This window comes from Oncorhynchus masou, chromosome 12, assembly GCF_036934945.1.
Source record: "Oncorhynchus masou masou isolate Uvic2021 chromosome 12, UVic_Omas_1.1, whole genome shotgun sequence".
Classification (NCBI taxonomy): domain Eukaryota; kingdom Metazoa; phylum Chordata; class Actinopteri; order Salmoniformes; family Salmonidae; genus Oncorhynchus; species Oncorhynchus masou.
The window spans coordinates 93360818-93382620 of record NC_088223.1 but is presented as its reverse complement, the minus strand read 5'-3'; the positions used below and the strand labels follow the sequence as shown (position 1 = coordinate 93382620).

Here is a 21803-nt window from a genome sequence, read left to right as displayed (position 1 = left end):
TATCTACTACCCCCTCTGTAGCAGGACCTCTATACTATCTACTACCCCCTCTGTAGCAGGACCTCTATACTATCTACTACCCCCTCTGTAGCAGGACCTCTATACTATCTACTACCCCCCTCTGTAGCAGGACCTCTATACTATCTACTACCCCCTCTGTAGCAGGACCTCTATACTATCTACTACCCCCTCTGTAGCAGGACCTCTATACTATCTACTACCCCCTCTGTAGCAGGACCTCTATACTATCTACTACCCCCTCTGTAGCAGGACCTCTATACTATCTACTACCCCCCTCTGTAGCAGGACCTCTATACTATCTATACTATCTACTACCCCCTCTGTAGCAGGACCTCTATACTATCTACTACCCCCTCTGTAGCAGGACCTCTATACTATCTACTACCCCCTCTGTAGCAGGACCTCTATACTATCTACTACCCCCTCTGTAGCAGGACCTCTATACTATCTACTACCCCCTCTGTAGCAGGACCTCTATACTATCTACTACCCCCTCTGTAGCAGGACCTCTATACTATCTACTACCCCCTCTGTAGCAGGACCTCTATACTATCTACTACCCCCCTCTGTAGCAGGACCTCTATACTATCTACTACCCCCTCTGTAGCAGGACCTCTATACTATCTACTACCCCCTCTGTAGCAGGACCTCTATACTATCTACCCCCTCTGTAGCAGGACCTCTATACTATCTACTACCCCCTCTGTAGCAGGACCTCTATACTATCTACTACCCCCTCTGTAGCAGGACCTCTATACTATCTACTACCCCCTCTGTAGCAGGACCTCTATACTATCTACTACCCCCTCTGTAGCAGGACCTCTATACTATCTACTACCCCCTCTGTAGCAGGACCTCTATACTATCTACTACCCCCTCTGTAGCAGGACCTCTATACTATCTACTACCCCCTCTGTAGCAGGACCTCTATACTATCTACTACCCCCCTCTGTAGCAGGACCTCTATACTATCTACTACCCCCTCTGTAGCAGGACCTCTATACTATCTACTACCCCCTCTGTAGCAGGACCTCTATACTATCTACTACCCCCTCTGTAGCAGGACCTCTATACTATCTTACTACCCCCTCTGTAGCAGGACCTCTATACTATCTACTACCCCCTCTGTAGCAGGACCTCTATACTATCTACTACCCCCTCTGTAGCAGGACCTCTATACTATCTACTACCCCCTCTGTAGCAGGACCTCTATACTATCTACTACCCCCTCTGTAGCAGGACCTCTATACTATCTACTACCCCCTCTGTAGCAGGACCTCTATACTATCTACTACCCCCTCTGTAGCAGGACCTCTATACTATCTACTACCCCCCTCTGTAGCAGGACCTCTATACTATCTACTACCCCCTCTGTAGCAGGACCTCTATACCTCTATCTATCTACCCCCCTCTGTAGCAGGACCTCTATACTATCTACTACCCCCTCTGTAGCAGGACCTCTATACTATCTACTACCCCCTCTGTAGCAGGACCTCTATACTATCTACTACCCCCTCTGTAGCAGGACCTCTATACTATCTACTACCCCCTCTGTAGCAGGACCTCTATACTATCTACTACCCCCTCTGTAGCAGGACCTCTATACTATCTACTACCCCCTCTGTAGCAGGACCTCTATACTATCTACTACCCTCCCCCTCTGTAGCAGGACCTCTATACTATCTACTACCCCCTCTGTAGCAGGACCTCTATACTATCTACTACCCCCTCTGTAGCAGGACCTCTATACTATCTACTACCCCCTCTGTAGCAGGACCTCTATACTATCTACTACCCCCTCTGTAGCAGGACCTCTATACTATCTACTACCCCCTCTGTAGCAGGACCTCTATACTATCTACTACCCCCTCTGTAGCAGGACCTCTATACTATCTACTACCCCCTCTGTAGCAGGACCTCTATACTATCTACTACCCCCTCTGTAGCAGGACCTCTATACTATCTACTACCCCCCTCTGTAGCAGGACCTCTATACTATCTACTACCCCCTCTGTAGCAGGACCTCTATACTATCTACTACCCCCTCTGTAGCAGGACCTCTATACTATCTACTACCCCCTCTGTAGCAGGACCTCTATACTATCTACTACCCCCTCTGTAGCAGGACCTCTATACTATCTACTACCCCCTCTGTAGCAGGACCTCTATACTATCTACTACCCCCCTCTGTAGCAGGACCTCTATACTATCTACTACCCCCCTCTGTAGCAGGACCTCTATACTATCTACTACCCCCTCTGTAGCAGGACCTCTATACTATCTACTACCCCCTCTGTAGCAGGACCTCTATACTATCTACTACCCCCTCTGTAGCAGGACCTCTATACTATCTACTACCCCCCTCTGTAGCAGGACCTCTATACTATCTACTACCCCTCTGTAGCAGGACCTCTATACTATCTACTACCCTCTGTAGCAGGACCTCTATACTATCTACTACCCCCCTCTGTAGCAGGACCTCTATACTATCTACTACCCCCTCTGTAGCAGGACCTCTATACTATCTACTACCCCCCTCTGTAGCAGGACCTCTATACTATCTACTACCCCCTCTGTAGCAGGACCTCTATACTATCTACTACCTCTATACTATCCCCCTCTGTAGCAGGACCTCTATACTATCTACTACCCCCTCTGTAGCAGGACCTCTATACTATCTACTACCCCCTCTGTAGCAGGACCTCTATACTATCTACTACCCCCTCTGTAGCAGGACCTCTATACTATCTACTACCCCCTCTGTAGCAGGACCTCTATACTATCTACTACCCCCTCTGTAGCAGGACCTCTATACTATCTACTACCCCCTCTGTAGCAGGACCTCTATACTATCTACTACCCCCCTCTGTAGCAGGACCTCTATACTATCTACTACCCCCTCTGTAGCAGGACCTCTATACTATCTACTACCCCCTCTGTAGCAGGACCTCTATACTATCTACTACCCCCTCTGTAGCAGGACCTCTATACTATCTACTACCCCCTCTGTAGCAGGACCTCTATACTATCTACTACCCCCTCTGTAGCAGGACCTCTATACTATCTACTACCCCCTCTGTAGCAGGACCTCTATACTATCTACTACCCCCTCTGTAGCAGGACCTCTATACTATCTACTACTACCCCTCTGTAGCAGGACCTCTATACTATCTACTACCCCCTCTGTAGCAGGACCTCTATACTATCTACTACCCCCTCTGTAGCAGGACCTCTATACTATCTACTACCCCCTCTGTAGCAGGACCTCTATACTATCTACTACCCTCTGTAGCAGGACCTCTATACTATCTACTACCCCCCTCTGTAGCAGGACCTCTATACTATCTACTACCCCCTCTGTAGCAGGACCTCTATACTATCTACTACCCCCCTCTGTAGCAGGACCTCTATACTATCTACTACCCCCTCTGTAGCAGGACCTCTATACTATCTACTACCCCCCTCTGTAGCAGGACCTCTATACTATCTACTACCCCCTCTGTAGCAGGACCTCTATACTATTTACTACCCCCTCTGTAGCAGGACCTCTATACTATCTACTACCCCCTCTGTAGCAGGACCTCTATACTATCTACTACCCCCTCTGTAGCAGGACCTCTCTATACTATCTACTATCTACTACCCCCTCTGTAGCAGGACCTCTATACTATCTACTACCCCCTCTGTAGCAGGACCTCTATACTATCTACTACCCCCTCTGTAGCAGGACCTCTATACTATCTACTACCCCCTCTGTAGCAGGACCTCTATACTATCTACTACCCCCTCTGTAGCAGGACCTCTATACTATCTACTACCCCCTCTGTAGCAGGACCTCTATACTATCTACTACCCCCTCTGTAGCAGGACCTCTATACTATCTACTACCCCCTCTGTAGCAGGACCTCTATACTATCTACTACCCCCTCTGTAGCAGGACCTCTATACTATCTACTAGCAGGACCCCTCTGTAGCAGGACCTCTATACTATCTACTACCCTCTGTAGCAGGACCTCTATACTATCTACTACCCTCTGTAGCAGGACCTCTATACTATCTACTACCCCCTCTGTAGCAGGACCTCTATACTATCTACTACCCCCTCTGTAGCAGGACCTCTATACTATCTACTACCCCCCTCTGTAGCAGGACCTCTATACTATCTACTACCCCCTCTGTAGCAGGACCTCTATACTATCTACTACCCCCCTCTGTAGCAGGACCTCTATACTATCTACTACCCCCTCTGTAGCAGGACCTCTATACTATCTACTACCCCCTCTGTAGCAGGACCTCTATACTATCTACTACCCCCTCTGTAGCAGGACCTCTATACTATCTACTACCCCTCTCTGTAGCAGGACCTCTATACTATCTACTACCCTCTGTAGCAGGACCTCTATACTATCTACTACCCCCCTCTGTAGCAGGACCTCTATACTATCTACTACCCTCTGTAGCAGGACCTCTATACTATCTACTACCCCCTCTGTAGCAGGACCTCTATACTATCTACTACCCCCCTCTGTAGCAGGACCTCTATACTATCTACTACCCTCTGTAGCAGGACCTCTATACTATCTGCTACCCTCTGTAGGACCTCTATACTATCTACTACCCCCTCTGCCTTCGGTCAGATGTAGCAGATGACCATACCAGGCGGTGATGCAGCCAGTCAAGATGCTCTCAGCAGTGCAGCTGTATTACCTTTTGATGATCTGAGGACCCATTCCTAATTTTTTCAGTCTCTGAGGGGAAAGGTTTTGTCGTATCTCTTCACGACTGTTTTGGTGTGTTTGGACCATGATAGATCGTTGGTGATCCTGGACACAGGAAACTTAAACTCTCGACCTGCTCCACTAGCAGACCCGTCGATGTGGATGGTGCGTACTCGGCCCTCCATTTCCTGTAGTCCATGATCAGCTCCTTTGTACTTTTGGGGTTCTAAGGAGCAGGTTTTTGTCTCTGCACCACACTGACCTCTTCCCTGTAGCAGGCTCATCCTCAGTGATCAGTCCTTCCACCGTTGTGTAGTTGGACGTAATTACGGTGTTGGGACTACGTGCGCTGCCAGGCAGTCGTGGGTGAACTAGGGAACAGGTCTGCAGGCATAGGCGGCTGGTGATGGAGATCTGGAAGGACAAAGCACGCACCCCTGAGGGTCCTCAGTGTTGAGGGTCAGCATGGTGTAGCAGGTGGTTGCCTACCTTCACCACCTGCGGTCGGGTCCATTAGGAAGTTCAGGATCCAGTGCAGAGGGAGGGGTTTATTCCCCTCTTTAGCTTAGTGATGAGCTTGAAGGGCACTATGGTGTTGACTACGATGAGCTGTAGTCAATGAACAGCATTTCACCTAGGTCTTCCTTTTGTCCAGGTGGGAAAGGGCAGTGTGGAGTGTAATAGAGAATACGTCATCTGTGGATCTGTTGGGGAGTGGGTCTGGAATAGGGTGTTAATCTAGCCTATCAAAGTTTTTCATGGTACAGATGCAGTGCCACGGCGTGATACTCATTTATACCCCTGGTCAACATCCTGGTAATCCATCTGGCCCTGCAGCCTTGTGAATGTTAACCTGTTTAAAGGTCTTACTCACATCGGCTATGGACAGTGTGATCACATAGTCGTCTGGGAAAGCTGGTGCTCTCATACTACGGTTCAGTATTGCTGCCACAAAGAGAGCATAGAAGGAATGTATCTCGTCTGGTAGGCTCGTGTCAGCAGGCAGCTCTCTTTTGGTTTCCCTTTATAATCCATGATAGTTTGCAAGCCTTGCCACATCACAATCTAGAGAGCCTTGCCACATCGTGTAGCAGGAGCCCTATCACATCTGACTAGGGAATTAGGCTGAGAAGGCATGGGTATACTAGGGATGAGGGGTGGAGGCATCTGGAGCAGGAATGATGGTCACTAAGGGGAGAGCTAGGAAGGAGAATAAAATGATAGAAATTAGAAAGTTGAAGGGGGACTTGTGAGGTTACTGGCTAGACACCTGGTAGATACCTGGTAAGGACCTGTTAGGGAACTGGTAGACCAGATAGACAGTGTATTGGTAGAAAACTGGTAGAGACCTGGTAGACAGTACACTGGTAGCAGGACCTGGTAGAAACCTGTTAGAGATCTGGAAGAGACCTAGAATAGATCTGGTAGAGACCTGTTAGACAGTGTACTGGTAGAGATCTGAGAGATCTGGTAGAAACCTGGTGGAGATCTGATACCCTCTGATAGCAGGACCTGGTACTATCTACTACCCCGGGGTCTGGTAGAGACCTCTATCTAGGTCTGGTAGAGACCTGTTCAGGTCTGGTAGAGAATGAACTGGTAGAGACCTGGTAGCAGAAGTGGTAGAGAATGTACTAGTTAAAGACCTGGTAAAGACCTGTTAGATAATGTATTGGTAGAGAATGTACTGGTAGAGAACTTGTAGAGAATGTACTGGTGGAGACCTGGTAGAGAATGTACTGGTAGCAGCAGTGGTAGAGAATGTACTAGAGACCCCGTAGCAGGACCTGGTATAGAATGTACTGGTAGTATGTACTGGTAGCAGACCTGGTAGAATGTACTAGTAGAGAATGTGATGGTAGAGACCTGGTAGAGAATGTACTGGTAGAGACCTGGTAGAGAATGTACTGGTAAAGACCTGGTAGATACCTGGTAGAGAAGGTACTGGTAGAGACCTGGCATAGATCTGGTAGAATGTACTGTTAGAGACCTGGTAGAGAATGTACTGGTAGAGAATATACTGATAGAGGACTTGGTATAGAATGTACTGATAGAGATCTGGAAGCAGGAATATACTGGTAGAGACCTAGTAGAGAATGTACTGATAGGGACCTGGAAGAGAATGTACTGATAGAGACCTGGTAGAGAATGTACTGATAGAGACCTGGTAGAATGTAGCAGGACCTGGTAGAGACCTGGAAGAGAATGTACTGATAGCAGGACCTGGTAGAGAATGTACTGGTAGAGACCTGGTAGAATGTACTGGCAGAAATGTACTGGTAGAGAATGTAGCAGGACCTGGTAGAGAATGTACTCTGTAGCAGGCCTCATGGAGAATGTACTGGTAGAGACCTGGTAGCAGGACCTGGTAGAGAATGTACTGATAGAGACCTACCCTGGTAGAGAATGTACTGATAGAGACCTTGTAGAATGTACTGTAGCAGGACCTGGTAGAGAATGTACTAGAGACCCCCTCTGGAAGACTTGGTAGAGAATGTACTGATAGAGATACCTGGTGGTAGAGAATGTATGATACTACTGATACCCCTCTGTAGCAGAATGTACTGATAGATACCTGGTAGAGAATGTACTGTAGAGACCTGGTATAGAATCTACTGATAGAGACCTGGTAGAGAATGCTGGTAGATACCTGGTAGAGAATGTACTGGTAGAGAATGTACTGATAGCAGACCTTGTATAGAATGTACTGGTAGAGACCTGGAAGGAATGTACTGGTAGATAATGTACTGATAGAGACATTGTATACCCCCTCTGAATGTACTGGTAGAGACCTGCTAGCAGGACCTGGTAGAGAATGAACTGGTAGAGACCTGGTAGCAGAAGTGGTAGAGAATGTAATGGTAAAGACCTTGTAAAGACCTGTTAGATAATGTATTGGTAGAGAATGTACTGGTAGAGACCTTGTATAGAATGTACTGGAAGAGAATGTACTGATAGCAGATCTGGTAGAGAATGTCTGGTAGAGACCTGGTAGCAGAAAGTACCTCTATAGAAGTGGTAGAGACCCCCTCTGTAGCAGAACCAGTAGAGACCTGGTAGAGAATGTACTGTAGCAGACCTGTTATAGAATGTACTGGTAAAGACCTGGTAGATACCTGGTAGAGAATGCACTGGTAGAGACCTGGTATAGATCTGGTAGAGAATGTACTGGTAGAGACCTGGTAGAGGACCTGGTAGAGAATGTACTGGTAGAGAATGTACTGATAGAGACCTGGTAGAGAATGTACTGGTAGAGACCTGGTAGAGAATGTACTGGTAGACCTCTATACACCTGGTAGAGAATGTACTGGTAGAGACCTGGTATAGATCTGGTAGAGAATGTACTGTTAGAGACCTGGTACTACCTGGTAGAGACCCTGTAGAGAATGTACTGATAGAGACCTGGTAGAGAATGTACTGGTAGAGACCTTGTATAGAATGTACTGGTAGAGACCTGGTAGCAGGACCTGGTAGAGACCTGGTAGAGAATGTACTGGTAGAGAATGTACAGATAGAGACCTGGTAGCAGGAATGTACTGATAGAGACCTGGTAGAGAATGTACTGATAGAGACCTGGAAGAGAATGTACTGGTAGAGACCTGGAAGAGAATGTACTGGTAGAGACCTGGTAGCAGAATGTACTGGTAGAGACCTGGAAGAGAATGTACTGATAGAGACCTGGTAGAGAATGTACTCTGTAGCAGGACCTGGTATACTAATGTACTGGCAGAGAATGTACTGGTATAGAATGTACTGGTAGAGACCAAGTAGAGACCTGGTAGAGAATGTACTGGTAGAGACCTGGTAGAGACCTGGAAGAGAATGTACTGGTAGAGAATGTACTGATAGAGACCTTGTAGAGAATGTAGTGATAGAGACCTGGTAGAGAATGTACTGGTAGAGAATGTACTTATAGAGACCTTGTAGAGAATGTACTGGTAGAGACCTGGTAGAGACCTGGAAGAGAATGTACTGGTAGAGAATGTACTGATAGAGACCTTGTAGCAGAATGTACTGGTAGAGACCTGGAAGAGAATGTACTGGTAGAGAATGTACTGATAGAGACATTGTAGAGAATGTACTGGTAGAGACCTGGTACAACCTGGTAGCGAATGAACTGGTAGAGACCTGGTAGGAAGTGGTATAGAATGTAATGGTAAAGACCTTGTAAAGACCTGTTAGATAATGTATTGGTAGAGAATGTACTGGTACTACCCTTGTAGACAATGTACTGGAAGATATTGTACTGATAGAGATCTGGTAGAGAATGTACTGGTAGAGACCTGGTAGAAAGTACTGGTAGAGAAGTGGTAGAGAATGTACTGGTAGAGAACCAGTAGAGACCTGGTAGAGAATGTACTGGTAGAGACCTGTTAGAGAATGTACTGGTAAAGACCTGGTAGATACCTGGTAGAGAATGTACTGGTAGAGACCTGGTATAGATCTGGTAGAGAATGTACTGGTAGAGACCTGGTAGAGACCTGGTAGAGATCTGGTAGAGAATGTACTGGTAGAGAATGTACTGATAGAGACCTGGTAGAGAATGTACTGGTAGAGACCTGGTAGAGAATGTACTGGTAGAGACCTGGTAGAGAATGTACTGGTAGAGACCTGGTATAGATCTGGTAGAGAATGTACTGATAAAGACCTGGTAGAGACCTGGTAGAGACCCTGTAGAGAATGTACTGATAGAGACCTGGTAGAGAATGTACTGGTAGAGACCTTGTAGAGAATGTACTGGTAGAGACCTGGTAGAGACCTGGAAGAGAATGTACTGGTAGAGACCTGGTATAGATCTGGTAGAGAATGTACTGGTAGAGACCTGGTAGAGACCTGGTAGAGACCTGGTAGAGAATGTACTGGTAGAGAATGTACAGATAGAGACCTGGTAGAATGTACTGATAGAGAACTGGTAGAGGACCTGGAAGAGAATGACTGTAGAGACCTGGTAGAGAATGTACTGGTAGAGACCTGGTAGAGAATGTACTGGTAGAGACCTGGATAGAATGTACTGATAGAGACCTGGTAGAGAATGTACTGGTAGAGACCTGGTAGAGAATGTACTGGCAGAGAATGTACTGGTAGAGAATGTACTGGTAGAGACCAAGTAGAGACCTGGTAGAGAATGTACTGGTAGAGACCTCATGGAGAATGTACTGGTAGATACCTGGTAGAGAATGTACTGATAGAGATCTGGTAGAGAATGTACTGATAGAGACCTTGTAGAGAATGTACTGGTAGAGAATGTACTGATAGAGACCTTGTAGAGAATGTACTGGTAGAGACCTGGTAGAGAATGAACTGGTAGAGACCTGGTAGAGAAGTGGTAGAGAATGTAATGGTAAAGACCTTGTAAAGACCTGTTAGATAATGTATTGGTAGAGAATGTACTGGTAGAGACCTGGTGGAGAATGTACTGGTAGAGAATGTGCTGGTAGAGACCTGGTAGAGAATGTACTGGTAGAGACCAGGTAGAGAATGTACTGGTAAAGACCTTGTAAAGACCTGTTAGATAATGTATTGGTAGAGAATGTACTGGTAGAGAATGTACTGGTAGAGAAGTGGTAGAGAATGTACTGGTAGAGACCCCGTAGAGACCTTGCAGAGAATGTACTGGTAGAGACCTGGTAGAGACCTGGTAGAGACCTGGTAGAGAATGTACTGGTGGAGACCTTATAGAGAATGTACTGGTAGCGCATGTACTGGTAGAAACCTGGTAGAGAATGTACTGACAGAGAAGTGGTAGAGAATGTACTGATAGAGACCTGGTAGAGAATGTACTGGTAGAAAATGTACTGGGAGAGAATGTACTGGTAGAGACCTGGTAGAGAATGTACTGGTAGAGACTTGGTTGAGAATGTACTGATAGAGACCTGGTAGAGAATGTACTGGTAGAAACCTGGTAGAGAATGTACTGATAGAGACCTGGTAGAGAATGTAATGGTAGAGACCTGGTAGAGAATATACTGGTAGAAACCTGGTAGAGAATGTACTGATAGAGACCTGGTAGAGAATGTACTGGTAGAGACCTGGTAGAGAATGTACTGATAGAGACCTGGTAGAGAATGTACTGGTAGAGACCTGGTAGAGAATATACTGGTAGAAACCTGGTAGAGAATGTACTGATAGAGACCTGGTAGAGAATGTACTGGTAGAGACCTGGTAGAGAATGTACTGATAGAGACCTGGTAGAGAATGTACTGGTAGAGACCTGGTAGAGAATGTACTGGTAGAGACCTGGTAGAAGATGTACTGGTAGAGAATATACTGATAGAGACCTGGAAGAGAATGCACTGATAGAGACCTGGTAGAGAATGTACTGATAGAGAACTGGTAGAGACCTGGTAGAGAATGCACTGGTAGAGACCTGGTAGAGAATGTACTGATAGAGAACTGGTAGAGACCTGGTAGAGAATGTACTGGTAGAGACCTGGTAGAGAATGTACTGATAGAGAACTGGTAGAGACCTGGTAGAGAATGTACTGGTAGAGACCTGGTAGAGAATGTACTGATAGAGACCTGGTAGAGAATGTACTGGTAGAGACCTGGTAGAGAATGTACTGATAGAGACCTGGTAGAGAATGTACTGGTAGAGACCTGGTAGAGAATGTACTGGTAGAGACCTGGTAGAAAATGTACTGGTAGAGAATATACTGATAGAGACCTGGAAGAGAATACTGATAGAGACCTGGTAGAGAATGTACTGATAGAGAACTGGTAGAGACTGAATACTGGTAGAGACCTGGTAGAGAATGTACTGATACCTGAGAACTGGTAGAGACCTGGTAGAGAATGTACTGGTAGAGACCTGGTATGTACTGATAGAGAACTGGTAGAGACCTGGTAGAGAATGTACTGGTAGAGACCTGGTAGAGAATGCACTGATAGAGACCTGGTAGAGAATGTACTGATAGAGAACTGGTAGAGACCTGGTAGAGAATGTACTGGTAGAGACCTGGTAGAAAATGTACTGGTAGATAATATACTGGTAGATACCTGGTAGAGAATGTACTGGTTGATACCAGGTAGAGAATGTACTGGTGGAGACATGGTAGATTATGTACTGATAGAGACCGGGTAGAGAATGTACTGGTAGAGACCTTGTAGAGACCTGGTAGAGACTTGATAGAGAATGTCCTGATAGAGACCTGGTAGAGAATGTACTGATAGAGACCTTGTAGAGAGTGTACTGGTAGAGACCTGGTAGAGACCTCGTAGAGAGTGTACTGGTATAGTACTGGTAGAGACCTGGTAGAGAATGCACTGGTAAAGACCTGGTAGATAATGTGCTGGTAGAGACTTGGTTGAGAATGTGCTGGTAGATACCTGGTAGAGCCTGGTAGACCTGGTAGAGAATGCACTGTTAGAGACCTTGTAGAGAATGCACTGGTAGAGACCTGGTAGAGAATGTACTGATAGAGACCTGGTAGAGAATGTACTGATAGAGACCTGGTAGAGAATATACTGGTAGAGACCTGGTAGAGAATGTAATGGTAGAGACCTGGTAGAGAATGTACTGATAGAGACCTGGTAGAGAATGTACTGATAGAGACCTGGTAGAGAATATACTGATAGAGACCTGGTGGAGAATGTACTGGTAGAGAATATACTGGTAGAGACCTGGTAGAGAATGTACTGGTAGAGACCTGTTAGAGAATGTACTGGTAGAGACCTGGTAGAGAATGTACTGGTAGAGACCTGGTAGAGAATGTACTGGTAGAGACCTGGTAGAGAATGTACTGGTAGAGACCACTGGTAGAGAATGTACTGATAGAGACCTGGTAGAGAATGTACTGATAGAGACCTGGTAGAGAATGTACTGGTAGAGACCTGGTAGAGAATGTACTGGTGGAGACCTGGTAGAGAATGTACTGATAGAGACCTGGTAGAGAATGTACGGATAGAGACCTGGTAGAGAATGTACTGATAGAGACCTGGTAGAGAATGTACTGGTAGAGACCTGGTAGAGAATGTACTGGTAGAGAATGTACTGGTAGAGAATGTACTGATAGAGACCTGGTAGAGACCTGGTCGAGAATGTACTGATAGAGACCTGGTAGAGAATGTACTGATAGAGACCTGGTAGAGAATGTACTGGTAGAGACCTGGTAGAGAATGTACTGATAGAGACCTGGTAGAGAATGTACTGGTAGAGACCTGGTAGAGAATGTACTGATAGAGACCTGGTAGAGAATGTACTGATAGAGACCTGGTAGAGAATGTACTGGTAGAGACCTGGTAGAGACCTGGTAGAGACCTGGTAGAGAATGTACTGATAGAGACCTGGTAGAGAATGTACTGATAGAGACCTTGTAGAGAGTGTACTGGTAGAGACCTGGTAGAGACCTCGTAGAGAGTGTACTGGTATAGACCTGGTAGAGACCTGGTAGAGACCTGGTAGAGAATGTACTGGTAGAGACCTGGTAGAGAATGTGCTGGTAGAGACTTGGTTGAGAATGTGCTGGTAGAGACCTGGTAGAGAATGCACTGTTAAAGACCTTGTAGAGAATGCACTGGTAGAGACCTGGTAGAGAATGTACTGATAGAGACCTGGTAGAGAATGTACTGGTAGAGACCTGGTAGAGAATGTACTGGTAGAGACCTGGTAGAGAATGTACTGATAGAGATCTGGTAGAGAATGTAGTGATAGAGACCTGGTAGAGAATGTACTGGTAGAGACCTGGTAGAGAATGTACTGATAGAGAATGTACTTATTGAGACCTGGTAGAGAATGTAGTGATAGAGACCTGGTAGAGAATGTACTGGTAGAGAATGTACTGATAGAGACCTGGTAGAGATTGTACTGGTAGAGAATGTACTGATAGGGACCTGGTAGAGAATATACTGGTAGATACCTGGTAGAGAATGTACTGGTAGAGACCTGGTAGAGAATGTACTGATAGAGACCTGGTAGAGAGTGTACTGGTAGAGACCTGGTAGAGACCTCATAGAGAATGTACTGATAGAGACCTGGTAGAGACCTGGTAGAGTGTACTGGTATAGACCTGGTAGAGAGAGAATGTACTGGTAATGACCTGGTAGAGAATGTGCTGGTAGAGACCTGGTAGAGAATGTGCTGGTAGAGACCTGGTAGAGAATGTACTGATAGAGACCTGGTAGATAATGTACTGATAGAGACCTGGTAGATAATGTTCTGATAGAGACCTGGTAGAGAATGTACTGATAGAGACCTGGTAGAGAATGTACTGATAGATACCTGGTAGAGAATGTACTGATAGAGACCTGGTAGAGAATGTACTGGTAGAGACCTGGTAGAGAATGTACTGATAGGGACCTGGTAGAGAATGTACTGATAGATACCTGGTAGAGAATGTACTGATAGAGACCTGGTAGAGAGTTCCAGAACTAGAACAAAAGTAGATAGTAGATTGTTGTGATAGAAGAGAGAGTTTAGAGAGAAAATAGGAGAGGGGAAAATAGGCTGCCACCAGTCCCCAAGAAACAAAGAGAAGAAGAGAATGAGGAAGGTGGTATGAAGACGAAGGGGTAATGAATGACACATGAGCAAAGCAGTTTGTTGTGACAGCAGGTCCAGAGAGAGAGAGAGAGAGAGAGATAGAGAGAGAGAGTAGAGAATGACTGATAGAGAGAGGTAGAGAGTGAGGTAGAGATGTGTGCGCGTGTGCATCTATAAACAGTACATATAACTCACAGCAGAGGACTTTGATGCAGGCGGCGTGCAGGTTGTTCTCCGCTCTGATCAGGGATCTCATCCCGATGAGAAGTAGAGTTCCCGAAGCATGTGATGAAGGCCATGACCCACACAGAGACCCTGAGCACCACATTGGCTAAGAGGTGTACTGGTAGAGACCGTCCGTGTTAGACACGTTCTCACGTAGCGAATGAACAGTAGAGGTCTTGAAGTAGTACGGAGAGGAGAAGGGTTGGGGGATAGGAGAGATGAAGGGTTGGGGGATAGGAGGAGAGAAGGGGTGGGGGATAAGAGACCTGGAGGGGTAATGTATTGGACGAGAGGAGATGTAGGGGTGGGGGGATAGAGAGGAGATGAGAGGAAGGGGTGAGGGAAAGAGGAGAGGAAGGGTTGGGGGATAAGTGGACTGGTAGAGAGGGGTGGGGGATAAGAAGAGAAGAGAGGGTGGGGGATAAGAGGAGATGAAGGGGTGGGGGATAAGAGGAGAGGAAGGGGTGGGGGATAAGAGGAGAGAAGGGGTGGGGGATAAGAGGAGAGGAAGGGGTGGGGGATAAGAGTAGAGGAATGGGTGGGGGATAAGAGGGAGAAGGGGTGTGGGATAAGAGGAATGTAGGGGTGGGGGTAGGAGAGGAAGGGGTGTGGGATAAGAGAATGTAGGAGGGGGTGGGGATAAGAGTAGAGAAGGGGTGGGGGAGAGAGGAGAGGAAGGGGTGGGGATAAGAGGAGAATGTAGTGGTGGGGGATAAGAGGAGATGAAGGGTGGGGATAAGAGGAAGGAAGGGGTGGGGGATAAGAGGAGAGGAAGGGGTGGGGATAAGGGAGAGAAGGGGTGGGGGATAGAGAGATGAAGGGGTGGGGATAAGAGGAGAGGAAGGGGTGGGGGATAAGAGAGAAGGGGGTGGGGATAAAGAGGAGAGGAAGGGGTGGGGGATAAGAGGAGAGAAGGGGTGGGGGATAAGAGGAGATGAAGGGGTGGGGATAAGGTAGAGAAGGGGTGGGGGATAAGTAGAGAGGAAGGGGTGGGGATAAGAGGGAGGAAGGGGTGGGGGATAAGGGAGAGAATGGGATAAGAGGAGAGAAGGGGTGGGGATAAGAGAGAGGAAGGGGTGGGGGATAGAGACCTGGTAGAGAAGGTGGGGTGGGGATAAGACCTGGTAGGAAGGGGTGTGAGATAAGACTGGAGAGGATGGGGACTGAGTAGAGGAAGGGGTGGGGGATACCTGGTAGAGGAAGGGGTGGGGATAAGAGGAGAGGAAGGGGTGGGGGATAAGAGGAGAGAAGGGGTGGGGGATACTGAGTAGAGAGGGGTGGGGGATAAGAGGAGAGAGGGGGTGGGGGATAAGAGGAGAGAAGGGGTGGGGGATAGAGGTAGAGAAGGGGTAGGGATAAGAGGAGAGAAGGGGTGGGGGATAGAGAATGTAGGGGTGGGGGATAAGAGGAGAGGAAGGGGTGGGGGATAAGGGAGAGGAGGGGGTGGGGATAAGAGTAGAGAAGGGGTGGGGGATAAGAGAAGGAAGGGGTGGGGGATACCTGGTAGAGAATGGGGGATAAGATAGAGAACCTGGGGGATAAGAGGAGAAGGGGTGGGGATACTGAGTAGAGACCTGGGGGTAAGAGGAGAGAATGTACTGATAGAGAGGGGTGGGGGATAAGAGGAGAGAATGGGGGTACTGGTAGAGAGGGGTGTGGGATAAGAGGAGGGGAAGGGGTGGGGGAGAAGAGGGTAGAGAATGTGGGGATAAGAGGAGTAAAGAAGGGGTGGGGATAATGTACTGGTAGAGAAGGGGTGTGGGATAAGAGGAGAGGAAGGGGTGGGGGATAAGAGGAGATGAGACTGTGTAGGGACCTAAGAGGAGAGAAGGGGTGTGGGATGATAGAGGAAGGGGTGGGGGATAAGAGAATGAAGGGGTGGGGATAAGAGGGAGAGACCTGGGGATAAGAGAATGTAGATATGGGTGTGGGATAAGAGGTAGAGGAAGGGGTGGGGGATAAGAGGAGAGGAAGGGTGGGGGATAGAGAGAGGAAGGGGTGGGGGATAAGAATGTAGAGGAAGGGGTGGGGGATAAGAGGTAGGAAGGGGTGGGGGATAAGAGAAGGGGTGGGGGATAGAGAGGGGTGGGGGATGTACTGGAGAGGAAGGGGTGGGGGATAAGAGAATGTAGGGGTGGGGGATAGAGAGGTAGAGGAATGGGGATGAGTAGAGGAAGGGGTGGGGGATAAGAGGAAGGAAGGGGTGGGGGATAAGAGGAGAGGAAGGGGTGGGGGATAGAGAGGATGTAGGGAAGGGGTGGGGGATAGAGAGGAGGGGTGGGGATAAGAGTAGAGGAAGGGGTGGGGGATAAGAGTGGAGAGGAAGGGGTGGGGATAAGAGGAGAGGAAGGGTTGGGGGATAAGAGGAATGAAGGGGTGGGGGATAAGAGGAGAGGAAGGGGTGTGGGATAAGAGGAGAAGGGGTGGGGGATAAGAGGAGAAGAGAAGGTGGGGTGGGGATGGTAGAGAAGGAAGGGGTGGGGATAAGAGGAGAGGAAGGGGTGTGGGATAAGAGGAGAGGAAGGGGTGGGGGATAAGAGGAGAGGAGAAGGTGTGGGGATAAGAGGAGAGGAAGGGGTGTGGGATAGGATGTAGAGGAAGGGGTGGGGGATGTAGGAGAGAGGGTGGGGATAGAGAAGGAAGGGGTGGGGATAGAGGACCTGGTAGGAAGGGGTGTGGGATAAGAGGAGAGGAAGGGGTGGGGGATAAGAGGAGAGGAAGGGGTGGGTATAAGAGCAGAGGAAGGGGTTGGGGATAAGAGGAGAGAATGTGGGGGATAAGAGAGAGGAAGGGGTAGGGGGATATGTAGTAGAGAAGGGGTGGGGGATGTAGGAGAGGAAGGGGTGTGGGATAAGAGGAGGGGGTGGGGTGGGGGATAAGAGGTAGAGAATGGGTGGGGATAAGAGGAGAGAAGGGGTGGGGGATAAGAGGAGAGGAAGGGGTGGGGGATAAGAGGAGAGGAAGGGGTGGGGTGGGGTTAGAGAAGGAAGGGGTGGGGGATAAGAGGAGAGGAAGGGGTGGGGGTTAAGAGGACAGGAAGGTGTGGGGATAAGAGGAGAGGAAGGGGTGTGGGATAAGAGACCTGGGAAGGGTGGGGTGGGGGATAAGAGGAGAGAATGGGTGGGGATAAGAGGAGAGGAAGGGGTGGGGGAGACCTGGTAGAGGAAGGGGTGGGGATAAGAGACCTGGAGAGAAGGGGTGGGGTGGGGTTAAGAGAGAGGAAGGGGTGGGGGATAAGACTGGAGAGGAAGGGGTGGGGGTTAAGAGACAGGAAGGTGTGGTGATAATAGGAGAGGAAGGGGTGGGGGATATGTACTGGGGTGGGGATGGAGAGAAGGAAGGGGTGGGGGATAAGAGAGAGAGGAATGGGTGGGGGATAAGAGGAGAGGAAGGGGTGGGGGATAAGGAGAGGAAGGGTGTGGGATAAGAGAGGAAGGAATGGGGATAGAGACCTGGAGAGGAAGGGGTGGGGGATAAGAGGAGAGAAGGGGTGGGGATAAGGGAGAGAATGGGGGATAAGAGACCTGGTAGAGAATGTGGGGGATAAGAGAGGAAGGGGTGGGTGATAGAGGAGAGGAAGGGGTGGGGGATAGAGACCTGGTAGAGAATGTGGGGGATAAGAGAGAGGAAGGGGTGGGGTGGGGTTACTGGTAGAGAGGGGTGGGGGATAAGAGGAATGTAGGGGTGGGGGATAGATACTGGAGAGAACCTGGATAAGAGAATGAAGGGGTGGGGATAAGACCTGGAGAGGAAGGGGTGGGGGATAAGAGGAGAGGAAGGGGTGGGGTGGGGTTAAGACCTGGTAGAGAATGTACTGGGGGATAGAGAAGGGGTGGGGGATAAGACTGGAGAGGAAGGGGTGGGGGATAAGAGGAGACTGGGAAGGGGTGGGGGATAAGAGGACAGGAAGGTGTAGGGATAAGGGAGAGGAAGGGGTGGGGGATAAGAGGAGAGGGGTGGGGGATAGAGGAGAGGAAGGGGAGGGGATAAGAGGAGAGAAGGGGTGGGGTGGGGTTAAGAGGAGAGGAAGGGGTGGGGGATAAGAAGAGGAGAGGGGTGGGGGATAGAGAATGGGGTGGGGTTAAGAGAGGGGTGGGGGATAAGAGGAGAGGAAGGGGTGGGGTTAAGAGGACAGGAAGGTGTGGGGATAAGAGAAGGAAGGGTGGGGGATAACCTGGAAGAGAAGGTGGGGTGGGGGATAAGAATGAGAGGAAGGTTGGGGGATGACTGGAGAGAAGGGGTGGGGATAAGAGAGAGAAGGGGTGGGGGATGGTAGAGAGGGAAGAGAAGGTGGGGTGGGGGATAAGAGAGAGGAAGGGGTGGGGATAAGAGGAGAGAAGGGGTGGGGGATAAGAGGAGATGAGAAGGTGGGGTGGGGGATAAGAGGAGAGGAAGGGGTGGGGATAAGAGGAGAGAAGGGTGGGGGATAAGAGAGGGGACGGGGTGGGGGATAAGAGAGAGAGGAATGTGGGATAAGAGGAGGGACGGGGTGGGGGATAATGTACTGGAGAAGAAGGGGTGGGGGATAATGTACTGAGATGAGAAGGTGGGGTGGGGGATAAGAGGAGAGGAATGGGGTACTGGTAGAGGGGTGGGGGATAGGAGAGATGTACTGGTTGGGGGATAAGAGGAGGGGAAGGGGTGGGGACCTGGAGGAGAATGGAAGGAGTGGGGGATAGAGAATGTACTGGTAGAGATAAGAGGAGAGGAATGTGGGACCTGAGTAGAGAATGTGTGATAAGAGGAGAGACGGGGTGGGGGAGAGACCTGGTAGAGAAGGGGTGTGGGATAAGAGGAGGGGACGGGGGTGGGGATAAGAGGGAAGAAGGGGTGGGGGATGAGGAGATAGAAGGTGGGGTGGGGGATGTAGATGATAGAGGGTGGGGATAAATGTACTGAAGAGAGGTGGGGTGGGAGAAAGTAGGAGAGGAGACCTGGGGATAGAGAATGGGGATGAGGAGAGGAAGGGGTGGTGGATAAGAGGAGGGGACGGGGTGGGGGATAAGGAGAGAAGGGGTGTGGGATAAGAGTAGAATGTAGGATAGAGGGTGGGGGATAGGAGGAATGAAGGGTTGGGGGATAAGAGATGTACTGGTAGGAAGGGGTGGGGATAAGAGGAGAGGAAGGGGTGGGGGATAAGAGACGGGGTGGGGGATAAGAGACCTGGAGAGAAGGGGTGTGGGATAAGATAGAGACCTGGGATAGAGAATGTACGGGGTGGATAGAGATAAGAGGTAGAGAAGGGGTGTGGGATAAGAGACCGGGGTGGGGGATAAGAGGAGAGTAGGGGTGGGGATAAGAGGAGAGGAAGGGGTGGGGATAGAGACCTGAGAGAGGAACTGGGGGATAAGAGGAGAGAGGGGTGGGGGATAAGAGGAGATGAGAAGGTGGGGTGGGGGATAAGACCTGGAGAGAATGTGGGGGATAGAGACCTGAAGAGAGGTGGGGTGGGGGATGGTAGAGAATGGGTGGGGATAAGAGGAGAGGAATGTACTGGGGATAGAGACCTTGGAGAGAATGTGGTGGATAAGAGAGACCTGGATAGAGAAGGGGTGTGGGATAAGAGTAGAGAAGGGGTAGGGGATAAGAGGTAGAGAGGGGTGGTGGATAAGAGGAGAATGTGGGGATAAGAGACCTGGTAGGGGTGGGGATAGAGAGGAGAGGAAGGGGTGGGGGATACTGAGGAGGGAGGGGTGGGGGATAAGAGGAGAATGTAGGTGGGGTGGGGATACCTGGTAGAGAAGGGGTGGGGGATAAGAGGAGAGGAAGTACTGGTGGGGATAGAGAAGGTAGGGGTGGGGGATAAGGAGAGGAAGGGGTGTGGGATAGAGAATGTACGGGGTGGGGGATAGAGACCTGGAGAGGAAGGGGTAGAGATGGTAGAGAAGGGGGTGGGGGATAAGAGGATAGAGAGGTGGGGTGGGGATAGAGAACTGGGGGATAAGAGAGTGAAGGGGTGGGGGATAGACCTGGTAGAGAACCTGGGGGATAAGAGGGGAGAATGTATAAGAGGAGAGGACCTGGGGGATAGAGAAGGAAGGGGTGGGGGATGGTAGAGAAGGGGTGGGATAAGGTAGAGAGGGTGGGGGATAAGAGAATGTAGGGTGGGGGATAAGAGGAGAGAAGGGGTGGGGGATAGAGAAGGTACTGATAGAGACCTGGAGAGAATGTACTGGGGGATAAGACCTGGAGAGAGGAAGTAGAGAATGTGTGGGGATAAGAGGAGAGGAAGGGGTGGGGGATAAGAGAAGGAAGGGGTGGGGGATAAGAGGAGAGAGGGGGTGGGGGATAAGAGAATGAAGGGGTGGGGGATAAGAGGAGAGGAACCTGGGGATAAGAGAGAGGAAGGGGTGGGGGATAGAGACCTGGTAGAGAAGGGTGGGGGATACTGATAGAGAGGGGTGGGGGTAGAGAATGTGGGGGATAAGAGGAGAGAGGGGTGGGGGATAGAGATGATGAAGAGGGTAGGGGGATAGAGAGGAGAAGAGAATGGGGTGGGGGATAGAGACCTGGAGAGAATGGGTGGGGGATGATAGAGAAGGGGTGGGGGATAAGAGAGAGGAAGGGGTGGGGGATAAGTAGATAGAGAGGGGTGGATAAGAGAGATGAAGGGGTGGGGGATAGAGAGGAGAGGAAGGGGTGGGGGATAAGAGGAGAGGAAGGGGTGGGGGATAAGAGGAGAGGAAGGGGTGGGGGATAAGAGGAGAGGAAGGGGTGGGGGATAAGAGGAGAAGAGAAGGTGGGGTGGGGGATAAGAGGAGCAGGAATGCAGTGGGGTTAAGAGGACAGAAGGTCCAGTGGGGGATAAGAGAGAGAGAAAGAGAGTGGGGGAAAGAGAGAGAGAGAGAGGGGAGGGGGATAAGAGGAGAGGAAGGGGGTGGGGGATATAAACAGTACATATGGGGGACAGCAGAGGACTTTGATGCAGGCGGGGTGCAGGTTGTTGGGGATAAGATCAGGGAATCCCGGGACGAAGAGGGATAAGAGGAGCATGTGATGAAGGGGATAAGAGGAGAGGACCCAGGGGGTGGTGGATAAGAGGAGAGGAAGGGGTGGGGATAAGAGGAGAGGAAGGGGTGGGGATAAGAGGAGAGGAAGGGGTGGGGGATAAGAGGAGCTGAGGGTTGGGGTCCTCGAAGGAAGAAGGGGTCCGGGGGGAGAGGACGTGGGGTGGGGGAACAGTACTGGAAGGTGGGGATAAGAGGAAGTAGGGGTGGGGGAGAGGAGAGGAAGGGGTGGGGGATAGGAGGAGATGAAGGGTTGGGGGATAAGAGGAGAGGAAGGGGTGGGGGATAAGAGGAGAGGAGGGGGTGGGGGATTGGACGAGAGGAGAGGAAGGGGTGGGGGATAAGAGGAGAGGA

At 49.5% G+C, this 21803-nt stretch overlaps 1 protein-coding gene across 1 annotated transcript in view; it reads right to left on the bottom strand.

Annotated features, from left to right (window-relative positions):
* LOC135549434 (relaxin receptor 2-like) overlaps positions 1 to 21803 on the bottom strand; it is a 205439-nt gene that overhangs the window by 37032 nt on the left and 146604 nt on the right. Inside the window, exons 17-18 of the mRNA XM_064979403.1 lie at positions 15943 to 15973; positions 14413 to 14532 (exon numbers count right to left, since the gene is read on the bottom strand). Of these exons, the coding sequence (XP_064835475.1) occupies positions 14413 to 14532; positions 15943 to 15973 (151 nt within the window). The remainder of the gene's footprint in view (positions 1 to 14412; positions 14533 to 15942; positions 15974 to 21803) is intronic.